The 25175-nt window shown below is 42.8% G+C and overlaps 1 protein-coding gene across 1 annotated transcript in view; it reads right to left on the reverse strand.

Moving 5' to 3' along the window:
* LOC115093684 (dynein heavy chain 11, axonemal-like) overlaps positions 1-25175 on the reverse strand; it is a 586171-nt gene that overhangs the window by 548355 nt on the left and 12641 nt on the right. Inside the window, exons 2-8 of the mRNA XM_029605802.1 lie at positions 24719-24835; positions 24083-24169; positions 21377-21535; positions 9921-10004; positions 8672-8830; positions 8456-8578; positions 8062-8184 (exon numbers count right to left, since the gene is read on the reverse strand). Of these exons, the coding sequence (XP_029461662.1) occupies positions 8062-8184; positions 8456-8578; positions 8672-8830; positions 9921-10004; positions 21377-21535; positions 24083-24169; positions 24719-24835 (852 nt within the window). The remainder of the gene's footprint in view (positions 1-8061; positions 8185-8455; positions 8579-8671; positions 8831-9920; positions 10005-21376; positions 21536-24082; positions 24170-24718; positions 24836-25175) is intronic.

A 25175-nucleotide genomic window follows, 5' to 3' on the forward strand; every position in this document is an offset into this window, starting at 1 on the left:
AGTATGGCAATTTTTTATGCTCTTAGGGGCGGATTTTAAAAGGCCCTCGCGCGCCGGTGCACCTATTTTGCATAGGCCGCCGGCGCGCGTAAAGCCCCGGGACGCGCGTAAGTCCCAGGGCTTTCGAAAAGGGGAGGGAGGGGGCGTGTCCAGGGGCATTCCCGAAATGATGCGGCATTTTGGGGGCGTTCCCGAAATGACGCGGCGTTTTGGGGGCGTGTCCTGGCGTTTCGGGGGCGGGTCCGGGGCATGGCGCCAGCCCGGGGGCGTGGTCGAGGTCTCCGGACCAGACCCCGGGACCGGAGGACGGAGTGGGGCTGCCGGCGACGCGCGCAAAGTTAAGGGGGGGTTTAGATAGGGCCGGGGGGGTGGGTTAGGTAGGGGAAGGGAGGGGAAGGTGGGGGGAGGGCGAAGAAAAGTTCCCTCCGAGGCCGCTCCGAAATCGGAGCGGCCTCGGAGGGAACATGCAGCTCGCGCTGGGCTCGGCGCGCACAGGTTGCACAAATGTGCACCCCCTTGCGCACGCCGACCCCGGATTTTATAAGATACACGCGGCTACGCGCGTATCTTATAAAATCCAGCGTACTTTTGTTCGCGCCTGGTGCGCGAACAAAAGTACGCGCTCGCGTATTTTTTTAAAATCTGCCCCTTACTGTACAGTATACCTGAATGTGATCCACTTTGAAGTGCCAAAAATTGGAGTATAAATCAAATAAATAAATATCTCTGTTTTATCAATATTTAAAGTTGATTACTTTTACCCTAAATAAAGAATTATTAAAAAAAAAACTACCCAACCTAATAAAAATTTCTCTCTATATATTTATTTATTTATTTAAACATTTTTATATACCGGCATTAGTTGTGGACATCATGTCGGTTTACAATAATCTAACTTCTATGCAAGCTGTTGAAAATTTAGATTCCAGACTGTAATAGTGCTTTCTCAGGCAAGTAGAGCAAAGATCAAGATCAGCCTTGTCATATTCCTGTTTCATAAACTTGGTCTCCAATATATGCAAATTTATGCTATGTGGCCAACTCAGTAACTCAGCAGTAAGTGCTGTGCACTACTATACAAGAAACCTGAATTTGATTCCTGGGCCTGGTCTCTGCTCTCCAGACAAGTCAGAGCTTGGGATGCTACAAAGGTAGCATTTAGAGTCTTTGGAGAGAAAGAGTTTCAACCATTGCTCAACTGTAACATCTAGTGGTCAGATTTAGGGTTCACATTAACCAGGCTCTACAGGGAGCTGTGGTCGGTGTGTCCTGGTTTCTACAACAGCTGAGCTATAAAGATTGCACGCAAAAAAGTGAATTTTAAAAGCTCAACATGAGGCAAAATTGGGAGATGCACGTACAAGTCGAGCTCGCACATGCCCACCAAATTTTCAAAGCTGCCCAAATGTGCACGTAATCTTCTGTTGCACACACATCTCATGCAGTTTTAAAAAGTGGCATGATCTGGGCGGGGCATGGGCATTTCAAGGCGTGGCCAAGAGATGTGTGCATAAATTCTTATGGGTCACAGCGTGCACCCAGGATAACTGCCAGGTAAGTTTGCTTCTGCTATTGAGGAGGTGTAAGTTGTAAAGAAAAAAAACAGCCGTTTTGGAAAGATTTAAAGGGTCTGGGGTAACTGGATGGAGTGCAGGCTATCAAAAGAGGGGCGTGTGGAGGATCTAGCTCAACACTGAGCAAACTGGTGAAACTGTCATGGCGTGGACATGTACCGCTTTTAAAATATCCCGACTTGTGCAGTAGAAACGGGATTTACATGCCTAGGTGCACGCCCACTTAAAATTAGGGGCACATATGAACATGCTCAGGCTATTTCATAACATGAACACATATGTGTGCGCAAGTTATAAAATTGCCACATCCCTGGGCACGCATCAATGCACCCATGCCAATGTGTGCCCGGCATGCAGCTTTGAAAATTACCATCAAAACATTTTTGATTCATTAATTTGTTTTGCCTTTCTTCGGCACGCCTTTTCAGTTTGTTTCATTCAGTTTGGTAATTTAAGTGCATAAATGCTAGTATTTTAAGGAACAGCTTGATCATGCTAAAATCCGCATGTAAAAAATAGATTTTATCCCAAATTTTCAAGGTAAACTTATGCCCATATATCCAATATTAAAATTAGTGGATGTTTGTGGACCCCTAGCAGCGTATACCATACTTTTGAAAATCAAACAAGCACATAAATGGTTTCCCTTCCCCAACTCCAATCACTGGACTGCCTTTTGATGTGTGTATAAATGTATGTGCAAACTTGCTTTTGCGCGTAATTTCACATGTACAGCCCCCCTCCCCCTGGGTATTTTTCAAAAGCCCATTTATGCTCATAGAACTGGGTTTTATGCATGTTAATGCTTTTGAAAATCAGAACCATAAAATCTAATTTTATGCACAGAAAATATGTACACACAAACTACCAAAACCAATGAAAATAGAGGCTGCTTCCAATTAACCTGGAAGCCTAAAGGAGGAAAAGGAAACTGCCGGGCCAAAAGAAATAACGAATATTTCATGCATATTCATTATGGATATCACGGATATCCTGGAAACCCAATTAGTTATGGGGTCAACCGGACAGATTTGGGGCCACTGCACTAGGAAGATTTCTTGAAACTAATTATAACCACTATGGCTAAGTGACCATATTATTATAGTAATATATATAGAAAGCAAAACAGCTAGAAGTCAACTACAGTATATGTACTAGGAAAGTAATTATATAACAGTCCATGCTGGGCTAAAATCTAAATGTAGAAAGTACTATACATGCAGACTTTAACCTGAATTTTCAAAGTAAGTCCAGTTTGAAAATTAGCAATGTACAGAGAACCCTGGCAGCATGCACACATGTATTTACACCTGCAATTTACCAGATGTAAATGACTGCATGTAGATTTACATGCATTTGAAAATCCAAAGTATACGCATAAATGGTTTCTAGGAATGTGCAGAGGCAAAATTGTCATTTTGGTTCATGTATTCATTTCATAGGTCATCTCCATTTGTTGTATTAGTTTCAAATGAACACAAATTTTTTTATTTCATTTATTTATCATTAAAGTCAATGGGAGAATCAATGCGACCTATTTTGAGCTTCACAATCAGGGTTTTCAAATTAATTTTAAAGAAATGTGTGGGTAGATAACATCATAAGGGGAAAGAGTACTCCAAGGCACCAAGACTGTGGCAAAGTTGCACCAAAAGTGACATGAATAGCTATTTTATGAATGTTTTATTTCTGTACACTGCCTGGAGCTGTGTATTAGTTGCCCTTGAAATGTTTTAAATAAATAAATAAGGCACCTAAAGGGGCAAAAGGGTATCAGCAGTGGCAGGAGTTTTCCAAGGCTCTATCAGATGAGCAAAGCAGCATCAAGAACACTCCAAAACTTCAAAGGAGGGCACTGATAACAGTGGCATGAACCCTCGAAGGCAGCATGATGGGGCAAAGAGGCACGAACATCCTAAGTCACCATGAAGGGGGAACAAAGCAGCAAAAATGGCAGAAAAAATCCCAGGAGCACTAAGAGTGGCATGAAAATGCCAACACACCATGAGATGTGCAAAGCAGCCACCCACAGTGGCTACAACACCTCAAGGTGTAGAACATAAGATATGCCATACTGGGTCAGACCAAGGGTCTATACAGCCCAGTATCCTGTTTCCAACAGTGGCCAATCCAAGGTCGCAAGTACTTGGCAAGTACTCAAACATTAAATAGATCCCATGTCACTAATGCCGATAACAAGCAGTGACTATTCTCTAATGATTAATAGCAGTTTATGAACTTCTCCAGGAACTTCTCCAAACCTTTTTTAAACCCAGCTACACTAGGGGCTATGGCAGCAAGGCAGAGTGCAGCAAGTATCCCAAGGTATAAATCCTGGGTACAGCAACAAGGCTGAGTGTCAGAAAGAGCCCTATGGTATAGCATGAGGGGCCTAGCAGCAAGGCAAAGTAGCAGCAAGACCCCCAAGTTGTAGAGTCTTGGGTATAGCAGCAAGACCCCCAAGGTATAAAGACGGGGGTACTGAAACCTTTCCCATATTCAGAACATGGAAAAGGTATGTTTTCTGTTGTTCCCACATTTCGTCCTTCTGACTGAGGGTTTTGCTATAGTATGTATATGTATATTGTCTAACTTCAGTATCAGATATCTCAAGGGCTGGTGCTCTGCTGCTGAGCACACAGAATGGTTTAAAATGAGAAAGCCTCAGATCCATGCCCCAAGAATCTGGATTGGTTCTTGGGAGACTCATAAGAGGTCTGGGAAAGGTTCAGTGTTTAAGCAACTAGATGGCTGAGAGCTGCAGGGTGGAGCTAGATCCACAAGATGGTACATCTGGGGCTTGGAAGCTTGGCAGAGTAGCAGAAAGACCCCCAAAGTGTTACATTTGGGACATAGCAGTTAGACAGTGGCAACAAGACCCCAAGATGGTACATCTGGGGCATGGCAACTAGGCAAGAGTGGCAAATATAGTTGTCAGTTAGACCCTGCCTGCACCCATTGTTTGCTCAGCACAGTGATAGACTTGAATGGGAAACAAACGAATGGCACAAAACATTTTTGTTTCATTTGTGGACACCATCCATATCAAAGATCCACGAATGAAACAAAAATGGACTCGTTCATTGCATTTTACGCATTCAGTTCAAACAAATGCACATCATAAATAGTTTCCCCTTCCCAACTCCACTGTCAGATATAACTCTTTCAAGTCCGCATAAAAGTATGCATGAAATTGCTTCCATGCATACTTTTATGTGTACAACGCCCACACATAAATGCTTTGGATAATTTTCCTCCATAAATTATTTATTTAGTATGCAAGGGACATAGGGTTTTTGTTGTCGGAGCTTTCTATACAATAAGGGTATAATGCACTGTAGGTTGTTTGTCAAGGTAAATTATTGTACTTTCCATATCCAAAAGACAATGCAGAAGCATTTTCCAGGCAGTATTGCACATGCTTATGTGTGTTAGTGTTTACTTAACTGGATATCTATTGGAATAGCTATTTATCATAGTGGTAGGTAAACCTATAGCTGGTGGATACCTACAAACCATAATACAGGGGAGACCTCACTGATATGACACCATGTACTTATGCCAGAGGAAAATCTTTATCCACCATTCAGACCTCCAATGCATAATTCGTTTCCCCATGCTATGGGGTGGCCAGGCGCGAATGTCAGCATGTCCAAGCATGGGCCCTGTTGCTCAGTTTGCAGGAGGCACTGGGCGCTGATGTGAATGCAGCGAACCCAAAAATAGCAGCAGGCCCGAGTCGCGCCTGTCGGTCGCAGACAGCTGCGACCTTTGCTGCTCACCTTATTTTGCTCAGTAGCTCCGATTCTGGCTAAGATGGCTGCCTCTGCACACCGACCCCCTGGTGTTCCCAGAACGGCGAGGGCGATGCCGGTCACCATCTTGTATCTAGTGTGATGTAGGGAGCGCGTGCGCCTGCCTCCTTCTTATGTGCGTCATGGCGGGAACCTTGGGGGCATCCCCTCCGCATGACATCACTGCCTACATGTATTTAAACCTACCGGACTTTCCTACCTACGAGTTAGCAAGGATTCCATCTCGCTTAATTCCTTTACTCTGAGACACTTTGCATTGCTGTTCCTGCATTCCAGGCTGAGTGACTCAGGTACCTGCTCCTCAGGGGCCTTGCTGCACTCAGGGCTATCCGCTCCTCGGAGAGCCTCTTCTGCCTGTCCCACCTTCACCAGCTAAGTGAGTTCTCCTGCATCGGATCTCCGCCGCTGCTACTACGAATTCTCTGCTGCATTGTGAGTACAAGACCTACTCCACATTATTTCGTCTGTCTTGCTGTGTGAATCCTCGGGTTACCCAGCTCTGCGGACCACTACCGGATCCACGCCGTCTTGTGCCAGTTACTAACACCTACCTCCAGCCTACCCCGCACTGCGGACCACTACCGGAGCTACAATACACAAGGTATACCAGAAGCAAGTACTTTCTGGGTTACCCCGCTCTATGGACCACTACCGGATTCACCCTGTCTTGTACCAGTTACCTACATCTGACTCCGGCCTACCCCACTCTGCGGCCCACTACCGGAGCTACCACGTACAAGGCCTATCAAGAGTTGAGGATTCCACAGGTTACCCAGCTCTGTGGACCACTACCGGAGAATCCATCTCAGGTCTTCTAATTCCAGGACTGAGTTTACAAACCCGCTCCTCAGGTTTCTCTTGCTGTATAATAAATATTCTCTGACTCCTGTGTCCATCACTGCTGAGACCCCGCCTATCGTGGAGAGTCCCCACAGGGCTGCTCCCTGTGGGTGGAGTCGGCTCTCTCCACGACCCAAGGGCCCACAAACCAAGTTAAAACATAACAGCCCGAAGTGAAAGCCCTCACCATGATTGTTACTCGGGGATGGGAAGGAGAATCTTGAAACAGAGACAGCAGCTGATGTGGGTGGGAGCAAAGCTGACAGATCCTGCCAAAATCGCTCAACGGGAGGGGTCCTTGAAGGAGAGATAGCATCCAATGTCAGCAAGAACAAAGCTGTCACCTCTGTAACGATCACTGTGCAGCAATGGGAGAGAGGACCCTAGAGAGAGAGAGTGTTTTTTTTCTCTTTCCCATGCCCATGATTCGTGTATGGAAAGGAAAGAGAGAGATGAAACCAGTCAGCATGTGGAAGACAGTCCTTCTCCTTTAATGTATATACAATACATCACTTTGGAAATTTTTATCGTAAAAATTGGAAGGCAATTAATACATTTTTATAAATAAAAAAAAAGTAGTTTATGTTTTCAGTACACCATCGGCCTGCTGGTTGGATCAGGTATTTCATCTTTTTTTATTTATTGATTTAGATTTTTATATTCCACTTTTTGCACTTTTTCAGCACTTCAAAGCGAATTACAATCTGACAGAGTAATTTATCAAATTACGTTATGGCGTTTTCGCATGCGTTAAGGTGTTTTCACATGCAAAAAATGCCTTAACGCATGCGAAAAGCACCATAAAGCATGGTTCAATACAAATTTTTAAAAAGGGGAGGGATTGGGGAGGAGTCAGGGCAGGAATTCCATAAAAGTGGGCTGGCTTTGCGAAGCCATATTGCAAGATATTGCACACTTTTAACACCAAAAATAACTACACCTTTTTCAATTGTGTTAAGCTTGTGCAATGTCATGTGATATGCCCATAGTGCAAAGTGTGCAAAGTTAACGCACTTTGCAGTAATACCTATGCGATAAATAGGCTTACACCCCTTTTACTATCGCATAGTATATTTAGTGCAGTTTAATAAATCTAAGCCTAAATTTGTACCTGAGGCAATGGAGGGTAAAGTGACTCGTCCAAGGTCACAAGGAGCAACAGTGGGACTTGAACCCTGGTCTCCTGAATCATAACCTGCTGCTCTAACTACTAGGCTACTCCTCCATCTTCCACAATTGAAAGTAGGTAGCTGGTGGGTAGGAGGGAAAGAAAGTTGCACGAAGGTTTTCAGTGTTGTAATGTATTAAACTTTTGGGTTATTTGGTGAAAATTGGGTACTGGACCCATTCTCCCTGTTAACTTTGTTTCCATTAGGAAATGTGGTTTAATGTTTTCAGTAACCAATTGTTACTAAGTCCAAGGACTTCCTGTAATAACAAATGAAAAGCTATCCAAAAGTTTAAAAAATTATTTGTGAACACCACTCCATTTTTTTTTTTTATTATTATTTTAGTACTTTAATGGCTTCTATTAAGCTTGTGTTTTTCTTTTGTAAATAGCCTACAGACCTACATGCTACTAAGTGCTATAACGATGAGAAATATATGTAATCCATTCCAAATGTGTTTTTTACTCTATGTACTTTGCACATTCTGCGAGTGAAATTTCAAGTAATGATTTATATCTTTGATTCCCACAAAAAAAGACTCCCCTTAAATCAAGAATAAAACTATATTTAATATGTCTTTCATCAGAGATGGCAAGATCTGAACTATGGCATCCCCCAATGGAAGAAACATTAACAGTTAATCTTCAGAAGAACAACAATCACCTGATTGTCTTCTAGTGTTTCTATGACATTTTCATCAACTTTCAGCAAATGGGTTCCCGTGTTGTCATGTTTCTCATACGAAAAGTCCATAATACTCCAGGTATGTTTAATCTCTGTAAGAACCTGTAAAATATCACAAAGAAAAAGAACAAAACGTCGTCACTTACAAAACATTCACTGGAACAACTGCACCAGAGACAAAGAAGTTAATTAACACTGTTCAGTCCTAATTCCATGCCAATAATTTGCAGAAAACTAATTCTTATGGAGAAAAAAAAATTTGCAGCAAAAAAAAAAACAAATCACAAACTAGCTCTCAAGTAATTTATTTAAGGGATCATTATCTTGAGGTAAGCTACGTCATCCACTGTAAATGAATGCTGAGTATTTTTACCTTTTCTATTGCCATCTCTTTCACAGCTTTGTCCACAATATCTTTTACTTCATTCTCCATAGTGTGCAATTGAAGAGCGAATAGGTCCCCTAGATTAGTTTTTTCATTCATGACAAAGCTTACCTATGAAAAGCAAGACAACAAGAATTGATGCTTGAGTCTCTGACCAAATGGTTCCTTTTCTATTCTTGAAATATTACAAACATATGCCATTACCCCGGTGGCGTTTGTGAGCTGCTGCCAATGCCGTTTCCTGACTGCCGGATTCTGGAGCTCGTTCATGGCTCTTAAAGATGTCAGCAAGTTTTTAACAGTGGACTCTAAGCCCGTGTAAACATCCCATGTCCGTATTTCTTTATCGAGGCTCTTTACTTCCTATAAGGCACATACAAGGAGAACAATAAGAATGACTTCATGAATATTACATCGCCTTCCTGACCAGTAAGTAGAGTCTGGGGTATATCGCAGTGTATGGAGGACAAAAAGATGGGAATGACTAGCAGCTGCCGCAGCCTTCATGCCCACAGCTGGACTCAGAGTGGCACCGAAGGATTCACATTCAGAGGAAGCTGTGCTTCTAGGGGCCAATATTCAAAACAAGAAGAGCTCCTATGTGTAGGAACCTACATTAAGTGCTTAAATCAGGGGCCTCTTTTCAGTTGAATTTAAGGGGCCTAAGTTTTCAACTGAAAATTCACATAAATTTAGGACCCTAAAAGAGATGGCCCTACATTTTTACTTACCTTATATTTGCCTAGATTTAGGACCCTAAATTAGGTGCCTAATTCTGAAAATCAGTGCTAAGCTGCTAACTTTGTTTCTCCACCCTAACTTCACCCCCTGTAGCCACCCACATTAAAAGATCTTAAATTTAGGCATTCAGCTCTAGTAAATTTTCAAAAGGGCCAATTTAGGGGCCTAATCTCCAAAGGTTAGGAGCCTAATCTCTTGGAAAACCGGCCCCCTCGTCTTCTGCCAGCTGAAATGCTTCTCTCTGATGACAGGAGGAAGAAGGAGGTGACTGTCTAAGCCTACCAAAGATAGTAAAATAGTTGGATAAAGATGGTACTTTCCTAAGGACAACATAGTTTAAAGATGTAAGTTTTGGGGGCTGCAAAGACCCTTTCTTTGCTTAGAAGGTGATGGAGAATCGGTTTGTGAAGAGAATAAGGTTAAATACTTAAAACGTAATTACTGCTCACAGAATGAAAAATCTCATGCTGTCCCCACATGCTCTGGCATGTCCAGCCTTGTAGGAAGGTAGCTCCTTCTGGAAGCTCCTATCACAAATTCTGAACCGTCTTATCAGAGCAAAGGTTTTTCCTCATGAATTTCATGGAAAAGTTAAAGGAAAACTACTTGATTTAGGATATTTGTGGTGGAAAAGGAATCCTTGAGAACACTGTATTCACCCTTCAAATTGTTTCTAAGAGTACATGCTTGGCACAGTTTTGACAGCATTTACCTTTGCAAATCTCCTTAGTTCCATATCCATTTGCTCAACATTGATTTCTTTCCATGGTGTTTTCATCCATTCCTTAATACTTGTCTGAAATAAAGATGAAATATTAAACTGCTTTAAATAATTACTGGCCTGTAGTGTATTCAGGCCAGCTGTGGCCGCAGGAACAATTTCAGGAATACCACAAGACTTGACTAACTTGGTTTGGGTGCAGTTATTAATTTACAGTGCGTCAAAAAAGTGCATAAATCAAAGTAATAGCTCACCTTGCATTAGGTAGCCATGCAGCATACGGATATCACATGAGGTCCTCCCAGCTCTCCTGAGGTCTCTCAAGCCCTCTAGGCCTGGGCTCTTATGGCAGGATGAAGGGAGCCTCCCTTCACCCAGAATCTCTCGCAGCCTTCTACTTTAAAGAGGCCTGGGTTAAAAGCTTGAACCGGGCTCCTTAAGGTAGAATGAGGGAGTTGTCTGTATACTCCGTCACATACCCTCTCCCTCAGCTTGGCCTTGTGAGGTTGGGTGTCCAGACGTGCCCAGGGTACACTCCGCCTCAGCTTCAAATACACTCCCCCTTTGGACATACTGTCCCCACTACCCAGGATTTGTCACCATATGAATGCAAAATGGGGAAAATCTCGACCCAGGATTACTGGGAATGGGAGTTCAGGGAAGAAACCCGCTTCTAGCACGGTTTGTCCTGTGGCTGACATCAAGAGGACATGAGAGGTTTAACACTTCTGTTCATCCCCATGTATACATGTTAATGTCTCTTTCCTCTTATAGTTGATGTGACCTTGACACAGTAAGTTCTGGCAAATGAGTGTTTGCTACAGCTGGAATCCACCAAGGCCTGGGTAGAAGCTCTCTCCAGTTCTACCTGGATTATAAAGCCCTTAAGTCGCGCATGCAAGACATCCACAAAATTGCAGCTTTTGAGTTTTGACAACTTGTGATCATTAATATTCTGGGGTTCTGTACCTATTCTTTGCTCCTTCTCATGATGCTCCGCTAACTTGCATTTGCACTCCAGATCATCAAGCCAAGGACATTCTTCCTTTGCATGACCTTCTGTTTTTACAGAAAGCACACTCCCATAGGGCCCTACCAGGTTCATTTAAAGACTCTTCAGTTTCTGGCTGCCTATATGGACAGCAGTCTTCTTCATGCCCGCTATCCGCACAAAGGGCAGAAAAAAAGAAGGTCTGCAAAGCCCCATTTCTGGATTGTTCCTATCTCTCTGGATTCCCCTTTTTCTTTTGGGTTGCAGGTCGTCACTACTTCAGACTGTTATTTTTAAGTATGCATACTTCTTCCTCGGGCGTTGGCTGGATCACCAGGCTAATGTCCATAGGTTTGCTTCGACCATACCGATAGTCCCTTGCCAAGTGTCCTTCTGGTCACAGTTAAAACATGAGGATGAGATTGGCGTCTGGAACCTGGGTATAGAGGCCAAGTCCCCTATCTTGGAGGTTTGTCGCTGAAGTCCTCTGACTTCGGTACAATGCCAGGGCACTGCTATGGGTTGTCTCTCCAAGCCCCTTATGCCAGCAGGCATTGACTGTGCTTGGTGGAAGGCTTCCGCCACTTCCAGGGATCTCCAGAGTGAGCCCACTATGTTGGCAGACCTAATTCCACATGGTCCAGACCAGCTAGGAACTACTCCAGGAGTATTTGATGAGCCACTTACAGTCTCACCTCCGGCTGGAGCCACTTCCACCCAGCATCTTTCAAATGATAAAAGAGGTTTCTGGGGTTCTTCCCAGGCTGTAGGGCCACCCGTCAGAACTGCTGCTGATAGTATTCTGTGAAGCACCCCACTGCCAAGTATAGCTGCCTTGATGTCCTCATAGGAAGCCCTCCTATCTGGAAGAGCGGCCTGGAATGCCGCTTGATTTTTGCCAGTGAGCAAAAATTAGCCAGGTAAGTTGTCCAGCTAGTTTCTAGCCAGGCCGCTAGATAGGTGGTCCATTCAAAGTTCTTTAGAAAGACCTCCAGGTCCTCTCCTCCCTTCATCTTAAACAGGATATGTGAAGGTAAAGGTGCCTGAGGTATTCTGGACATAGACATTTGCAGTACCTCAACTAGCCGAGTTAAGACTGCGCTTTGTTGCGTTAATTGGTCTTGTAGCCACTGCTGTTTATCTATTTGTGTTTATTCAATGTTTTGCAGCTGTTGCTGTCCTGTAGCCAAGACCTGTATTACCTGCTCCATTTTATCTCCCTTCGGGGCCAGCTCCCAAATGGATAACTCACACGATGCAGAGAAAACAAAAACCACCTGTTGGCCTGCCCAGCCCTAACTTACTATTTGATCCCTGACTGCTCAGGCAGGGATAGCTCTCTTGACCTCCTGTAGTAGAAACTGAAGTCAGAAGGCCCCAGGAAAAAAACCTCTGCAAGCTGTTGTTTTTTTTCTTCTTCTTGGAGGTTGTGGGTTTTTACTTGTGCTTCCTGTTTAAGCAAAAATTATCCACGAACTGAAACCACGTGTAGCATATTTGGGCCAGCTGCTGCTGCAGGAACAGTTTTAGGAATACTGCAAGGCTTGACTAATTTGGTTCGGGTGCAATTATTTATTTACAGTGCATCAAAAGGCATAAATCAAAGTAACAGCTCACCCTGTATCAGGCACATATATTAGGTAGACATACAGATATCCTGTGAGGTCCTACCAGCTACCCTGAGGCCTCTAAAGCTCTTTAGGCCTGGGCTCTTATGGCAGGGTGAAGGGAACCTCCCTTCACCCAGAATTCCTTGCAGCCTTCTACCTTAAGGAGCCCTGGATTAAAAGCCTGAAACTGGGCTCCTTAAGGTAGAATGAGGGAGTTGTTGGTATACTCTGACACATAGTCCTTAAGGATAAGCATTGAACATTGATCAATACAGGGTTTCAAGAAAATCCACTCATAGGCAAATGAATTTTCATAATTGGTGAAACTATCCTGGGAACAAGAGGTGGCAGCATCTTTAGGTCTGATCCAGCCCCGAAAGGCAGTGGTGTTTTGGGCCTCCTATCTGGGCCCTGGGAATTGGCATCAGCAGTGGCATTGCTAGGTACTTCAAAGATCTGGGACATAGGTCTTTCCTTTCCTCCCTACCACCCCTCCCCCTCCATCCCCCAGAGTTGACCACTTTTCCACAGACCAGAACTGAAAAATTGAGACCAGGAGGAGGGGGAACCTGACCACCTGATCCTCCCCTCATTTGCATTAATTTGCGACCACTGCCTTTGAACTGACCTCCTCTATCTTGTCCTTCTGTTCCTTCTATTCTAACATCCCAATCTAACAATGGATCAACAGAACCAACAGGGCCATCAAAGATGAGTGATGAACTCATGATTCAATATGAAACACTATGAGAATGATGGAGCATGATCTGCATAGATCTGCATAGATGCATGCATTTTTTTTTTTTTTAAATTTCTTTATTAAATTTTTCAACTTGTACACCATAAACGAAAAACTGAGGGGGGTATAAACATCTTGTCTGCTAGATGCATGCATTTTATTAATTGTATGTATGCATGTGTATTATGAGTGCATTGCTAATTTTTCCCAGTGTTATGGAAACAATATGAGTACATCAGTCATGCATACCCTTCACTGATCTCTTCTTAAGGTGCTTCTAACAGCTGACTGAGGGACCCAGACACACCATAGGACACATAGTCTTTGGGTTACAGTATTGCTGTCTTTTAATTTGATGCTGAAAACAAACTGACAATGAATTCTCTGAAAAAACTGAATTACACTTGCAATATAGTAAACCTCCCATACCAAAATAGTGCTAACTGCCAGCACTAAAACATTATCAATCCTACTTATGAAAATGCTACACGGAAAATATAATACCAGGCCCTAAAACTTGAATACACTACCTCCTTGATCCCTAGCAATTTGGCTTTTGGTCAGGCCTCAACACTGAAATTGTTAGTATTCTTGATAGATGCACTGAGACTTGGCCTAGGTACTGGTAAAAATATGTATTGATAACTCTTGATATTGCAGCAGCATTTGATACAATTTATAATCAAATTCTATTGTACAGATTATGTGACTGTGGAATAGCTGGAATGTCTGGAAGCCATTTAAAACCTATTTGTTAGGTTGAAAACAACAAGCAAAGCATGGAATCATACTATCTAATTGGCATATGACAACTACAGGTGCTTCTCAGAGCTCTGCCCTACCAGCATTATTAATTTAATATTTACAGTACCTGTCTCCAGTCTGTAAGATCTTAGCTGGACTTTGTTCCAGTTATAGATTATATGCCAGTGACATACGATTCTATACTGAGATGATATCTACCTGATAGGAAACATCACAACTGTTCTCATCCTGTATATCCGCTGTACGTCGATGGCTCACATCTAATAAACTGGCATTGAATATTGCAAAAAAGTGAAGTGCTACCCTTACATCGGGATACCCTAAGGCACACATACTCATTGATTCAAACTGACAATGTTTCTCTGCCAATCTCTTCCTGTATAAAAAGTCTAGGTTTTCAGATTGACAATGCTTTGAAATTTGATAGTCAAATTAAATCAGTCATTCTTGCTGGATTTCTTAAGCTGCAAATACTCTGCAATCTAAAACCTCTCATCATCATCTGATTTTAAATCAGTTGTCCAAGCACTGATTTTACCATCAATAGACTACTGTAATTCATTTTATATGGGTCTGACAGAATAATCCATAAAGGCACTGCAGTTGTTGCAGAATGAGGCGGCAAGACTGATGTATGGAAAGGCTAGACACGACCACATTCCTCCAGCACTGATGAATTTACATTGGCTGCCAGTACAGGAGAGAATCCTTTATAAAGTTGTGCGCTAGTTCACAATTTTCTGACGTTAGATGTTTTTCCATGGGTTCACACTCCCATGCGTGCCCTGTGATCACAAGAACAAAGCTTGCATGATATCCCATCAGTATGTTCCACTCAGTTAGTTGAGACTCGGGAAGATGCATTTTCAATAGCAGTGCCATCTTTCTGGAAATCCCTTCCAAGTGAACTGTGCCTTGTGTCTTGTTCAAAGATGTTTAAGAAAATTTTGAAAACTAATTTATTTGAATCTGATTTCTGCAATATACAATTTTATATTTTAATGATGAGTTTAAAGAGTTGTTAGTATGTACTTGATCTTTTATTTTACTTGTTCCATGTTAGTGGACAAGTTACTTGTTTATTTTAGCTTTTATTATTTATTGTTATTTTATGATTAAGTATGTCATAAGATGTAATCCGCTCTGGGCTATGGCAGAGAGCGGTATAGAAACACCAATAAAGATAAAGAAAGATAAAGATATTAAGAAAATATAACAAGCTGAACTGCTATAGATTCCTACACAGAAACTACACACTAGCAGAATACTTTACACCTTGGTCACAGAAGCAGAAAACAGACAAAAACTCACCAAACACAGAATAAAAAGACCATAAAGTATAAATGGAAATGTACAGACAAAAACTGAACTGGAAACCACAATAAGACAGATTCTGTATGCTGTGCAACACTGAAAAAACACAAACATCACCATGCCACATAAAACATCAAACTATAAAATCAAGAAATTTAAATCATCATGATAGTAAAACCATACTCCTAAAATGAAAAAATATTTCAATATAGCTGATGAATAAAATACCAAATAATTAAAAACTAATACTTTTTTTTAACATTTCCAAAATACAATAAGATATTTGAAAACAGAAATCATCAAAAAACATAATAATTTTAAAAAATCCCCTACTCTCCACATCTGGGAACTTTTCATTTCCAGTCATTTTGAGATTGTCGCAGATTAATGGAGAGAGGAGGCATGCAAAATTTCCCCTCACTTACATACACACACTCGTCTACTCACACAAGCTCACTCACATCCTTCTCTCTTTCTCTCTCTCACACTACACAAATGCATATACTTTCTCTCCCATATGTTCTCACATGCTCTCTTTCTCACATATACATGCACACACACATAAACAGATGCTCTCTCTCCCTACCTCTCCCTAGAATGAAGTGGCAGCAGCAACCTCCTGCTTGGGCCTGTTCAGCATTTCTCTCACACACACATGCTCTCTCTTTCACATACACAGATGTTCTCACACAAACTCTCTCAAACACACACATATACATGCACAAACATGCTCGCTCTCTCCCTGGAATGTGCTGGCAGCAGCAGCAGTAGCCTCCTCCTGAGCCCATGCAGGGCCTCTCACACACACATGCACTCTCTTTCACATGTTCTCTCCTGACATGGAATTCTTCCCTTGTTCCACTGTAGGTCTGGCCAGGATTGAAAAAAAAAATGCATGGGGCTACTGAGACTCAGGGCACTGAGTTATAGACTCAGGGCATGGGCCTCATATATACAGTGCTAATGATATCCCTGAGCATCAGCATCAATTTTGGTCATCTCTTTAGCCCTGATTGGAGCATGGGAGGAAGAAGCAGAGGTGGAGAAGGCCAAAAGATGGTAGTGACAGGTGTTGGAGGAGGGAAATAGTACTATATCTGAATGGGCTGAGCAGAAGGAGGGGGGCAGTTGGAGAAGGAAAGTAGGGAGGAGATGGAGAAGAGTGAGAGGGCTGGGGGAGGGCTGAAAGAGAAAGGATAGTGTTAGGGTCCCCACCTATAGAGGACCCCAGTTGAGCCCCCTCACCGTCGGGAGACCCGCATTAACCTCTGCTGCCTTTCCTCAGTGGAGGCCGCAACCATGGCCTACTCTCGCGGTGATCCCACGCCGCCGATGCACCGCTCCGAGCCCGACTCCCTAGGCGCCGGATTTAAAGGTCCAGTGGCGGGAAAAGTCCCCTCAGCGCGCGGGGATGACGTCAGACACCTCGGGCACTTATACCTGGCTCTGCGAGTCCTGCTCCATGAGAGGGTGTTCCAGTATGACTCCTGTTCCAGTCTTCCTACCTGATTCCTGTTACAGCATCCATGCCTGCCTTCCTGTTCCTTGCCCTTTCAGACTGTCCTCCGCCTGCCTGACCTCCGCCTGGTATCCGACTGAGTGACCTCCGCCTGCCCTGACCTCCAGCCTGTTTCTTCATCTTCATCCTTCCTGCTGCCTGTCCTTAACTCTGGCCTGTTCCTGATTCCGCCTGCTCTCTGTCTGCCTTGACTCCAGCCAGCCTGCCGCCGTCTCTGCCTCTTCCTCAGGACTCTCTCCATGAGAGGGCCCCCGCCTAAGTTCTGCTGGCCCTGGCACCCAAGGGCTCAACCTGCAGGGAACGCGGGCTGGTATAGTTGAAGCTCCATTGGGGCCATTGGTACCTGTTCCGCCTTCCGTCAACAAGAACCACCAGGGGCCCTCTCCTGGCAGAAGTACCAATCTTGTCACGGCTCAAGGGTCCACTTCCCTTTCAGATAGTGAGAGGACTGCAAAGGGGGGATTGGAAGAGTCTCAGAGGGTTGAAGTGGAGGAGCAAGAGACAACAATGAGAAGATTGCAAGAGGAGAACTGGAAGAGTATAATAGGGCTGTACCGGACTGGGATGGAGGCTGTGCAAGTACAGGGAAGAAATGCACCCAACATGTACACCTGCTGCTCCCCCACCTCAAACAAATTATAGGGGAATGGGGAAAACCTGGTGAGTGCCTTTCATTCCTAGTGAGTAAAGCTTGGATAATTGTTCAAATTCCTAGACCAGAGGTAGGCAATTTTGGTTGTGGCACTCTAGCCCTAGAGTGCCACAAACAGGTCTGGTTTTCAGGACATCCACAATGAATATGCATTAAGTATATTTGCATGCACTGCCTCCATTATACACAAATATATGACATGCATATTCATTGTGGATGTCCTGAAAACCAGATCTATTTGTGGTACTCCAGGGCTAGAGCTGCCTACTCCTGCTCTAGATTAATGTAATGTTAATTTGATAGCTAAACGCTAGAAGATCTCAGTAGTTGAAGAGGCATAGTAATGTGAGTACTAGCAATACAGCTTCTCCATTTTTTATAATTATTGTTTAATTTTCTTGATTATTGTGCAAGATAATATAAACTTTGTCCTGAAACACATGGAGCATTTTCGCATCTATTCTGCTGTATTTGAAGATGTGCAATGAATTATGTGCAAGGGTAACTTTGCACAGGACAGAACCAAATATCTCGGAATCAGCCAGTGCAAATAGAATGTAAGGGATCAGTCGGAAAAGAATGGAGAATAAAATAGAGAATATTATAATGCTTCTGTATAGATCTATGATGCCACCACACTTTTGAATACTGTGTGCCATTCTGGTCACACCCACTCTCACGTTATCTAAGTGGCAACTTTTAAAATATTTGGCCACTTATCATCTAAATTATAGCCGGATACAAAGGAGGCGTTCTAGGGATGAATTAAGTTATCCAGCTAACTTAGCCAATTTTCAAATCTAATCAGCTAAGGCCTGGATTTATCAAAATGCACTAAATATTGCATGTGCTAGGAAAAGGGGTGTGTTTTATGGTAATAGAAAGTGTATTGCAATTTGTGCATAACTTTTTCACACTTTGTGATAAGTGCCAGAATTGATGTATTTCCTACTTACAACCACTGGGGGGACCATGTTTAGTAGGTTTCAGCTATGAGTGAGAGAGAGAGAAAGAGGCTAGCCATAATGCCCTCACGCTAGATAGATATTTATATCTCTATGGGAGGCCCACCTAGTAACTTGAGGTGAGGTTTAGGTATTAGTGTAGGGGTTAGGTGCCACTTTGACATTCAAAGTGAGACGTACGAATAGAACAGTGCTCTCTTGTGAAGATTTGATGACCTTCGGAGTGAGAAAACTCACCCAAAGATGAGATTTGTGCAATGTTCTCTCAACCTAGCTTGATGGACTCTCTCTCTCTCTCGGAGGGCCCTGATAGCTCGGCTGGCTCTCCAGGAGCTCTATCGCACGGCTTTACGCAAATGAAAAATTTGCATTAAAGCCGTGCAATACGGCTTCGCAAAACTGTGAACCCAGCCCACTTGGCCAAAATTCCCACCCCAATATCCTCCCCTTTTTCTCATTTGCATCGCACCAAATGTTATGGTGCTTTTGCATGCGTTAATGGCGTTTTTTGCACGCGAAAACGCCTTAATGCATGCGAAAACGCCATATAGCACTTTGATAAATGACCCCCTAAGGTAGCTAGATAACCTCAGACCTGTTTCAAAGAAGAACTAAAGCTATCCAGCCTTGTGTGGTCGGATAACTTGCTACTTAAATGGATATCTTTAAAAGATATCCGGTGAAGTAGCACTGACAGACAAGTTCAAAAAAAGTTAAGGGGGGCCTGTGGCCTGATTCTTCCTCCCCTTGCCTCCTCAAATTTTGCAGACTGCAGCAATTTTACATATTTCAGCAGAACGTGCACGGCAGGGCGGGGGGGGGGGGGGAGGAAGAATCGGGCCACATACTCCTTAACTTTTTTTGAACTTGTCTTTCAGTGCTACTTAAACAGATTTTTTTTTTTTTAAAGATATCCATTTAAATAGCAAGTTATATGAACACAATGCCAGAAAAGTTAAAAACCTAACCGGCCATATTCAAACATAACCCAGTTGGGAATTTTTTTTTTTTTCAGTTATCCGGTTACATGTAGCTGGATAACTTTAAGCTAGCATATTCAATGGGACATTTCTAGTGCTGAATATATGGATAACTTGTCCACTAAACGGCCTACTGAATATTGGCGTCACTAAGAACAGGGGAAACTCTATGAAACTAACAAGTAGGAGATTTAAAACAAATCAGAGAAAGTATTGTTTCATTCAATGCACAATCAAGCTGTGGAATTTGTTTCCGGAGGTTGTGGTCCTGGCATCCAGCATAACTGGGTGTAAAAGGGGTTTTGACAAGTTCCTAAAGGAAAAGTCCATAAACAAGTATTAGCCAGGTAGACTTGGAGAAAGCCATTGCTTATCCCTGAAAGTGAGCAACAAGGAATGGATTGGTTCTTTAGGCTCTGCAAGCAGCGGCGGATTCACGATGTCGGACCGGCTCGGGTCTTTGCCGCCCAGGCCGGCCTAGGACACATCACGTGGTCTGCCGAGCACGGCTCTGTCACAGCAGCACACAGCAGACCATGTGACTGGAGCGATCGGCCCACCGGGGGATACCCGATCCCCCAATAGGCCAATCCGCCCCTGTCTGCAAGGTACTTTTTAGTGATCTGGATAAGCCACTTTTGGGACAGGAAGCTGGGTAGGAATGTGCAGACAAAAAAAGTTTTCATTCTGGTTCGTGTTTTTGGTTGGGGTTTGTTTTTTTTGGGGGGGGGGGGGGGGGGGGGGGGTTGTCATTTTTTAGGTTTGTTTTAATGTTTATTTTTGTTTGATTCATTTGCCCAAGGAGCAATTCTATTATGAGGCAGAGTGAGGCAGCCATCTCAGGTGAAAAAAGTTTGGAAGCGGCACCAAGTATCTCTCCAAAAAAAATTCTTGCAGCAGCGGCAGCCTCACTTTACCTTTTAAATTCTAATACCAGCGGGGTTCCCACACCCCACCAGCAGGAAAGCTCAAGGCGCTGCAGGATGATGTGCTGGCAGGATTCCCATTCCCTACCAGGAATAGGAAGGTCCCGAGGTGGTTGGAACAATGATGTGCTGTCGGGGTTTCCACTCCCTGCCAGCAATAGCAAAGCCCCACAGCAGCACGAAACAGTGACATGTTGGCGGGGGTCCCATTCCCCAACAGCACTAGGAAGATTCAGCGGCAGAAGACAAGACCTTCTGGGGCTGCCGGGGTTTCTGCTGCATCCAGCAGCCGAAGAAGAGGCCTTGCCAACCACCAGCATTACGCCTGCAATGTATAAAATTTTAAAACGCTCAACCCAAGGTAAAGACAGATACATATGAAAGAACATCAATCAAATACCCCCCCCCCTCCCCAATCCCTATCTTTCCCCAACCCTCCAGCAACCAGTTTATAAAGGGGAATTACACAACTTGTTTGTGCTAGCTTAAAGAGTACAGAAGTTTCATAAATGGATATCATTCATCATCACAGTGTTAGAAACTTTAACAGGATGCATACAAAGTCCAGCTTCTTGTGATTTCCATGTAGTTGATAACTTTCTTATGTGGGCTGTTTCAAAATTACACCCCAAGATGGCAATTTTAAAAGCCATTTCCACAGGCCAAGCATTGTTTTACCTGCAGAAATTGTTTTTTTGAAAACTGTTCACCCTGTTTGCCGGTAAAAGTATGCACGAAGGGCCTCTGTGTGTACTTTTACTTGCAGTAACAGGAGGCATTCTTGGTGGTGCGCATAATTTTTTGCCATGAAAAGTACCACACAAACTAGCAGGTGCAAATGTGTGCAGGTACTTTTCCTGGGGTAACTTTCAGTTTGAAAATTAGTGCAAAATCCTCAGGTAAACGGTTCTTATGCAGACACTTGTAAATGATCCTCTAAATGCAAATAGTGTCTTTAAAAAAAACCCATAAAGAGTGAATCTTACCTGCACAAAACACACCATGTCCCAAACAGTCTTCAGTAAAACGATGTCAGCCCGGCACTGTACAAGGTGTTTATACTCTGGAATGCTCACTTCAAAAGGGTGGGCGGTTTCTTGAAGATTTTTCATTTCTGCCTCATGGTTTGCAATATTTCTATGAGTCTGGGGAAAAAAAAAAAAGTTGATAAACTAAAAAAAAAAATGCATCACTGCTACATAAAGATGCAAGACTGTTTTCTACAGTCGCACTTGTACCCTTTTTTAAAATTCTTCTAAGAGCCAGGAGCCATTCTTTTAATTCCTTTACCCATGTATAGATGTTTGGGATTTGAATATGCACTTTCTTATAGGTGCTCTCACACTGCAAAAGCACCAACATTTATGGAAGTAGCCGCGACGCTGGGGATATCAGATGGCTCAGCCAGTCCGGGATTTTTCCCTTTGTGTTAGTGAACATCCATGTCTTGTGGCAATGCATAACTCCTGCACTCTTGTGTGGCTGAAGCACAGCCACTCTTCTGCAATCTTGCAGTGCCACTCCCATCTCAAAGAAACTATTCAGCAGGTCCCTCACTTAGTTCCTCCAGCATCTCAGCTGGCCTCGTGGGTTTTCCACTTTCAGTTTTGCCAACCTCCCCTGAGCACTTTCTTCTATAAATAGGGTGGTAGCCACCCCACAGCCATCCGTACTCTTGACAACCAGGAGCGGTCCTCCTCCAAAGTCTTCTTTAGTGAACTCTGAACTGAAGCATTTCTACTCTTCTTTTTCCTCATCTCTCTCCACCCTTTTGCTCCTTGTTAACTTTCAGTCTTACAGTTCCACCTCTGGCCTTCCCTCCTTCCTCTGAGATACAATATCTGAAAAATGTTTTGACACCTTGCTATACCTCCATAGCAATCCTTTCTTCCACTTGAGATTTTGCCATCCTGCTTACTTTTTTTTGTCTCTTTCGTCTTTACCAGGTATTCTTACTTGTGTTCTGTTTGAGATCCTTTCTATTTTTTGAATGCTAATCTTTTTGCCTTTTTTTTTTCAGCCACCTCTTTGGAGAACCATATCAGTTTCCTTTTCCTCTTACTTGTATTTACCTTTCTTACCTAAAGATTTGTTGCGACCCACTGTAGTTCCATGTCACCTGTCTTCTTCCAGCTCCTCACATCAAGGTATGTCCCCTTTTTACCAATGCCAGTATTTTTGAAATCTAGGACTTTGATCTTCGTGTGACTTCTTTCTGCCTCAGCTGTCTGATAATCTCTGGTGCTCAGGTGGGCACCTACCTGGACTTTAGAGATACTGACACCATTCGTGAATGCCAGGTCCAGGATCACCCCTCCCCTCATAGGTTAGTTACATCACCATTTGTTTGAGCTGAGTCCCTTAAAGGGCATCCACAGTCTCTCTACCTCTTACAGATTCTGTGGAAGGGATATTGTAATCCACATCCAGCAGATGAAAATCTCTAACCAGCAACACCTCTCCCTTCCTTCCCACCTCCTGGATGTCTATGTTCAGTTCCTCTATCCGAGTTGGAGGGCTGTAACTCAGGCTAAATGTACAATGAATTCTATTGTTTAGAACTAGATGGTTTTGATGATTACTGATTCCCATTATTGAGGTGTTATTGTGATTATTGGGGGATCTGGGATATCTCTCCTAGTATTTTGCCAGATTAGGCTACCTGTATTGATGAAAAAAAACCATTCTGGATGTACAATAGGCACCCTCCAAGCCGATTTCGCCCCTTGTTATTGTGCATGTAAATTGGGCGAAATCGACCTGAAGCGAGATAAAACAGACGCTCGTTATGAAGTGCCCTTTGCAACTGTGAGCGACTGATGCATTTGAGCGCTAGGAACACACAATTGTTCCCTACCTTGTCCTTTTTAACGCAGCAACTCATTTAAATAATGCATCGGCTGCCCAGTAGACATGGCTGTGCACGTGTTAGGAAAATGGGCGCTCAATACAAGTGCCCATTTTAATGTGCGTCTTATTGCATCGGCCTGCCGGTGTTTGAGACCAAAATAGGAAGCAAAGCTTCCCTCATTGACTTTAATGGGAAACAAATAACATGAATAATTGAAAATATGGTTTTGTTTGAAATGTACAAAATATACCAAAATAATGAACTGAACTGAAAATATTGTATGTGCACACTCCTAGTATATACAACTGTGACATCTTAGGGACTTTATTCTTTTCATTATTGCAGAATTCTTGCTCCTTACGGTGTAGTTTTGCATACTACGTTTTGCACCATATAATAGAATCAGTTTTGTTCTTGTCATTGGCAAAGTGAAATAATCAAGACTATTCATTTGTCCAAAAAATATTGCTTTCTTTCAGTGCCACAGTTGGCGGGCATTCTTTGCACTACAGTATATTTTCTACTGCAGATCTTTCTTCAAGTACAAGGCAAGGATAGCCAACTAAATTATGAACCATGCAGCATAACTCTTTCATTCCAATTTATTTCCCATATCCTCAGTTCCTCATCTGTTCTTCCACTGCTCTCTGATCTGGACCACATACTATCCCTTTAGCCTTCCCTGGTGGCAGGTAACCCTTAGTTATACAAGTGCAAGAACACAGATCTCCTCTTTAGACTCATTAAGACATGGAAAGCACCGCTCTCGCCCTCAATTGTAATTACCATTTTCCATTTGGAGATTCATAAAATCATCAGGAGGTCAGTGGGCACTCTTTACCTTATCCATATGCTTGTAAGGATCTTCTGCAGCAAATCTGAAGATGATTTCATTCCTGAAGCAGTTTCTGAACTCATGCTGTTTAACCTGAAAGAGATATATTTTGTGAGGCCGGGCTCCTTACTTTTAAAAAAAAAAAAAAAATAGTGATCCAAGGAGACTAATCCATAATCTTTCCTCAACAGTCATTCATTAAATATGTTACATCCCATAAATCATGACTCATTTCATTTACAAGCAGTTTTATTTCCTGTAGATTTACCTAAAATTTAATAAGATTGAAACTATCCCATGCTGACAGACACCTGGAGTAGGACACCGAGAAACATAAAACACTTTAAATCTATATTTGATCTGTCAACTCTAGTTCTGTGTGAATTAGAAAGATCTCAGAGATAACTGAAGATAAAAAAGAGGACACAGGCTTCACCTCCTTGTTAGTGCAGTGGGCTTTAAATTATCAGATTCGTCCAGAATACATTACTGGGAAACACTGAATTGTTATCTTTTGACAGCCTTTTTCCCCCCCTAACAGTTTACAATTTCTCAGCTCAGTGAAGCTTACCTCCAAGCTTGTTATCAGAACAAAAAAAAAAGAGCAGAATCATCCAGTTCAGAGCACAGAACTGATCTTACCTCAAAAAGTGTACATTTTCTCCTGATAACAGAGACTTCACTGGACTGCAGAGGTGCGACTTCATGCTTCACAGTGAAGGCAATCTTTTTAAGGTTCATCCACCTCTCTGGCAAGTCCTAATAACAGTGCAAATGGATATTGTTCACCAATGCACATATCTAACACAACACTTGGCACACAAGTTGATTCTACGGTATTCTCTTCACTGCCAACCTTATCCCCATGCTAGTCAGAGTCTCTTTTTTTTCTCTTCCACAAAGCGCTATACTTTATCATTGTTATTGTAGGGACCTTCATTTTTGGTTTTTATTGTTCTTTATTTTTCCCAGGAATTTATCAGTGTTTATTAGGACCAGAACAAAAACAGGAGAAAATCAGCTAAGAAAAATGATTCATTGTTTTTCCAGGTAAATATTGGAGTATATTTTGGTGAACAGAAGCCAGGACAATAAAATG

This window comes from Rhinatrema bivittatum, chromosome 6 (assembly GCF_901001135.1).
Source record: "Rhinatrema bivittatum chromosome 6, aRhiBiv1.1, whole genome shotgun sequence".
Taxonomy (NCBI): domain Eukaryota; kingdom Metazoa; phylum Chordata; class Amphibia; order Gymnophiona; family Rhinatrematidae; genus Rhinatrema; species Rhinatrema bivittatum.